This window comes from Cherax quadricarinatus, chromosome 39, assembly GCF_038502225.1.
Source record: "Cherax quadricarinatus isolate ZL_2023a chromosome 39, ASM3850222v1, whole genome shotgun sequence".
Taxonomy (NCBI): domain Eukaryota; kingdom Metazoa; phylum Arthropoda; class Malacostraca; order Decapoda; family Parastacidae; genus Cherax; species Cherax quadricarinatus.
The window spans coordinates 5,685,880-5,690,879 of NC_091330.1; the positions used below are offsets into that span (position 1 = coordinate 5,685,880).

Genomic DNA, 5,000 nt, shown 5'->3' on the forward strand with positions numbered 1-5,000 from the left:
GAGGAAATACCACAATCCTTCAAGGAGGGTATCACTCACCTTAGAAAAACGAAGAGGTTGGGCAGGGAGGGCAGAAGGCTCACTGCCCAAGCGGCCAGCACTAAGTTCTTGGCACTGATGAACGGGTTGAGAGGCCTCACCACAGCTTCGTGTCTGTCGATAGCGATGGCCACCAACATATAGTTGCTGGAGGTGATGGCAAACGTGGAGACAACCTTGTAAAGTTTGCAGGCTACGTTGGATAGGTACCAATGCTTGTCCAACACTTCCCACATCAGCTGACCTGGGGAACACACCTGCTGTGAGTTACTTGTCGCTTGTTCTCTGACTCACGAAATCGTAATGACACGATTGCAAACAACCCATACCACGGGCGAGGTTAGAACCCGCGATCAGTCATAAAACTCCAGACCGACGCGTTGGCCACTGGGCCAGCTAGGTGGCCCAGTGGCCACCTAGTGGGCATCTAGGTGGCCAGAGCACTGTGAATGGGGCACTGTGAATGGGGCATTGTGAATGCTTCACTGTGAATGGAGCACTGTGAATGGAGCACTGTGAATGGGGCACTGTGAATGGAGCACTGTGAATGGAGCACTGTGAATGCTTCACTGTGAATGGAGCACTGTGAATGGAGCACTGTGAATGGAGCACTGTGAATGGAGCACTGTGAATGCTTCACTGTGAATGGAGCGCTGTGAATGGGGCACTGTGAATGGAGCACTGTAAATGGGCACTGTGAATGGAGCACTGTGAATGGAGCACAGTGAATGGGGCACTGTGAATGGAGCACAGTGAATGGAGCACAGTGAATGAGGCACTGTGAATGGAGCACAGTGAATGGGGCACTGTGAATGGGGCAATGTGAATGGGGCACTGTGAATGCGGCACTGTGAATGCTTCACTGTGAATGGAGCACTGTGAATGGGGCACTGTGAATGGGGCACTGTGAATGGAGCACTGTGAATGCTTCACTGTGAATGGAGCACTGTGAATGCTTCACTGTGAATGGAGCGCTGTGAATGGGGCACTGTGAATGAGGCACTGTGAATGGAGCACAGTGAATGAGGCACTGTGAATGGAGCACAGTGAATGCTTCACTGTGAATGGAGCACTGTGAATGCTTCACAGTGAATGCTTCACTGTGAATGGGGCACAATGAATGGGGCACTGTGAATGCTTCACTGTGAATGGGGCACTGTGAATGGGGCACTGTGAATGGGACACTGTGAATGGGGCACTATGAATGGGGCACTATGAATGCTTCACTGTGAATGGGGCACTGTGAATGCTTCACTGTGAATGGGGCACTGTGAATGGGGCACAATGAATGGGGCACTGTGAATGCTTCACTGTGAATGGGACACTGTGAATGGGGCACTATGAATGGGGCACTGTGAATGCTTCTCTGTGAATGGGGCACTGTGAATGCTTCACTGTGAATGGGGCACTGTGAATGCTTCACTGTGAATGGAGCACTGTGAATGAGGCACTGTGAATGGGGCACTGTGAATGGGGCACTGTGAATGGGGCACTGTGAATGGGGCACTGTGAATGGGGCACTGTGAATGCTTCACTGTGAATGGGGCACTGTGAATGCTTCACTGTGAATGGGGCACTGTGAATGGGGCACAATGTTTATGATAATGAGGCTTTCTCCGCCATCCCATTAAGAGAGAGAGAGAGAGAGAGAGAGGGGGGGGGGATGAGGAACATGGGAGTAGTTAGACAAGAAGAACTGGAAAATGGAAGGATAGAGGGAGGTAAAGGCGTGGTGGAAGTAGAGAGAGAGAGAGAGAGAGTGAGAGAGAGGGAGAGAGGAAATAGCAGAAAATGAGAAATAGCAGGAAACGAGGTGCTGAGAATAAACAGTTGAGAGGGGGTAAAAAGTTAGAAAAAATAGTGGGAGAGTGAGAAAAGAAAACAGAGGGCGCGGGTAGAACAACAACTGTGGGAAAGGGAAAAGTAGAGTAAATATTTGGGAAACAGAGGAGAGGAGGAAATCGTGCATAAGCAATAAAGAGAGAGAGAGAGAGAGAGAGAGAGAGAGAGAGAGAGAGAGAGAGAGAGAGAGAGAGAGAGAGTGAGAGAGAGAGAATTCGAAATCCACATAGAGGCTATTTACAGTAAACTCTCTTATAAAGTTAGTTTTGCAAGCGCCATTGAAAAAAGTGCATCAGAATTTAAATAGCATCCACGAGTACTATGAAGGCCTTTTTGACGTGATTATTCAACTTTTGGATGTGTTATTTTTTTTTCAATCGCATTTCCCCATCAAAAAAAAAAAAATCACTCCATAAAGGGGCTTTATAAAATAAGTTATTGTATCCACGTCCACGTAGACCCACAACTATCACGTACCAGGTGTAAGACCTTACCCAGGATAGTCACGAAGGCGACTAGCAGGTCAGCCAGGGTGAGATTGAAGCTGAGGATGGTCATCCGACCTCTCTTAGGCCACTTCTGACGGAGGGTAAACATAACCTTGGTGTTACCCAGCAGCGCCACCAGGAACATTACCCCCAGGATCCCCTGACGCAGCTGCTTGTGGTAGCCAGGACCCAACACCTCCGGCCGGACCACCACCTGTGGCAGCAGTGAGCAAACTGAGATTGAGTTAGTGGTAGGGGTGGCCTAATCCAACTAAATATATTTTAGATAAGTTTACAATAATATAATGATAAAGAGACACAATGAAATATATTTTTTTCGTTAGGTTCAGAATGATTTTTGCGAAATTACTGCATACACAAATTTTCGCTTGTCTTATTCGGCACGAGAGCGTTGCTATCTAAGCCAAAATCGCAAATTTTACCTATTAGGCACAACACACACACAGACACACACATACACACACACACACACACACACACACACACACACACACACACACACACACACACACACACACACACACACGCACAGGTCAACCTCAGGTCACCTCACTAACTGTAGTTAGCATGTTAGGTCTAACTTGCATATTTCTGTCTATGTTCCGTGATAATCTCCTCAAGTTCTCAGAAACTTAGATAATACACGATATAAAAAGTTATCCTCACGCTAAGTTAGACCTGCATGACAAGATTATATAATAATACATCTTACGTAATATGCATAAAGCGTGGAAAAAATAGAGGCCGTACAGCTCCTGGAAACTGGAAGGTAATATTGTTAATCCATTTACAAATCCTCCTTGTTCCTCTGTGGTCCAATTTTCTGTCTTACTTTTAATTCTTTCAACGATAATTCTACCATACACTTTATCAGGTATGCGAAAAGATAATGAGATGACGTATACAATCCATACCCCGGCCGGGATTGAACCCGCGGTCATAGAGTCTCAAAACTCCAGACCGTCGCGTTAGCCACTGGACCAGCTAGCCACAATAAGATTCATCCAACTAGGTATATTTCTACATCATAGGAAGGTTAGCACAGACACCACTGTGACCACAAATGCAAGTTTTTACAGACGAATCTCCAGCTAGCGTGGCCGGGGTATAGTTTGTTTGCAATCGTGTCATTACGATTTCGTGAGTCATGTTGACGGCAGTGAAGGGACTTGAGCTAGAGTTCGTCACGGCCACGCTAGCTGGAGATTCGTCTGTAAAAACTTGCTAACCTTCCTATGGTGTAGAAATATACCTAGTTGGATGAATCTTATTGTGGCTAGCTGGTCTAGTGGCTAACGCGACGGTCTGGAGTTTTGAGACTCTCTGACCGCGGGTTCATTCCCGACGTATACAATATTTTTATCATCAATAATATATCTGGATATCGTCAACCATTTAATTTTTTCAACAAGTTCGCATACATGAAAGGATTTAAAAATCCAAAAGGCTTTAGACGCGTATAAAAAGTTTTGTGTGTGGCTGGATTCATGACAGAAACAATCAGTGTTAATAAATTGCAAATACCTGAAACCACGACTCACTCTCCGTAGGTTCAGACCACGACTCACTCTCCGTAGGTTCAGACCACGACTCACTCTCCGTAGGTTCAGACCACGACTCACTCTCCGTAGGTTCAGACCACGACTCACTCTCCGTAGGTTCAGACCACGACTCACTCTCCGTAGGTTCAGACCACGACTCACTCTCCGTAGGTTCAGACCACGACTCACTCTCCGTAGGTTCAGACCACGACTCACTCTCCGTAGGTTCAGACCACGACTCACTCTCCGTAGGTTCAGACCACGACTCACTCTCCGTAGGTTCAGACCACGACTCACTCTCCGTAGGTTCAGACCACGATTCACTCTCCGTAGGTTCAGACCACGATTCACTCTCCGTAGGTTCAGACCACGACTCACTCTCCGTAGGTTCAGACCACGACTCACTCTCCGTAGGTTCAGACCACGATTCACAGACCACGACTCACTCTCCGTAGGTTCAGACTCACTCTCCGTAGGTTCAAACCACGACTCACTCTCCGTAGGTTCAAACCACGACTCACTCTCCGTAGGTTCAAACCACGACTCACTCTCCGTAGGTTCAAACCACGACTCACTCTCCATAGGTTCAAACCACGACTCACTCTCCGTAGGTTCAAACCACGACTCACTCTCCGTAGGTTCAAACCACGACTCACTCTCCGTAGGTTCAAACCACGTTCAAACGTGGTTTGTACTCAGTCAGACGAACGCCTCTCAGAGCGTAGGTTCAAACCACGACTCACTCTCCGTAGGTTCAAACCACGACTCACTCTCCAAAAACTAAATTCACGTGTATACTTTTATATATTCAGTCGACGTCTAAAAGCCTTCGGTAAATATTCTACTGACAAGTTTCGTTGTTTATCCACAGATCTACTGAAAATATATATGGATCGACTGAGTAATACATGTTACAAATATTTTTTTGATCTATACATGTGTATTTTTTTCGCGTTGAATTCATGTACAGAAACCTGCAGAAAATTTTAATGTTCAGGCTGGCCGGAAGGTTCAAAAATTTCGGATATTTTTTTTTTTTTAAGTTTATTCAGCAATGGAGCTACACGTT

The 5,000-nt window shown here is 46.4% G+C and overlaps 1 protein-coding gene across 1 annotated transcript in view; it reads right to left on the reverse strand.

The window, feature by feature from the left end:
• LOC128696296 (cardioacceleratory peptide receptor) overlaps nucleotides 1–5,000 on the reverse strand; it is a 56,642-nt gene that overhangs the window by 29,429 nt on the left and 22,213 nt on the right. Inside the window, exons 3-4 of the mRNA XM_053787473.2 lie at nucleotides 2,376–2,583; nucleotides 40–283 (exon numbers count right to left, since the gene is read on the reverse strand). Coding sequence (XP_053643448.1) covers nucleotides 40–283; nucleotides 2,376–2,583 — 452 coding nt within the window. The remainder of the gene's footprint in view (nucleotides 1–39; nucleotides 284–2,375; nucleotides 2,584–5,000) is intronic.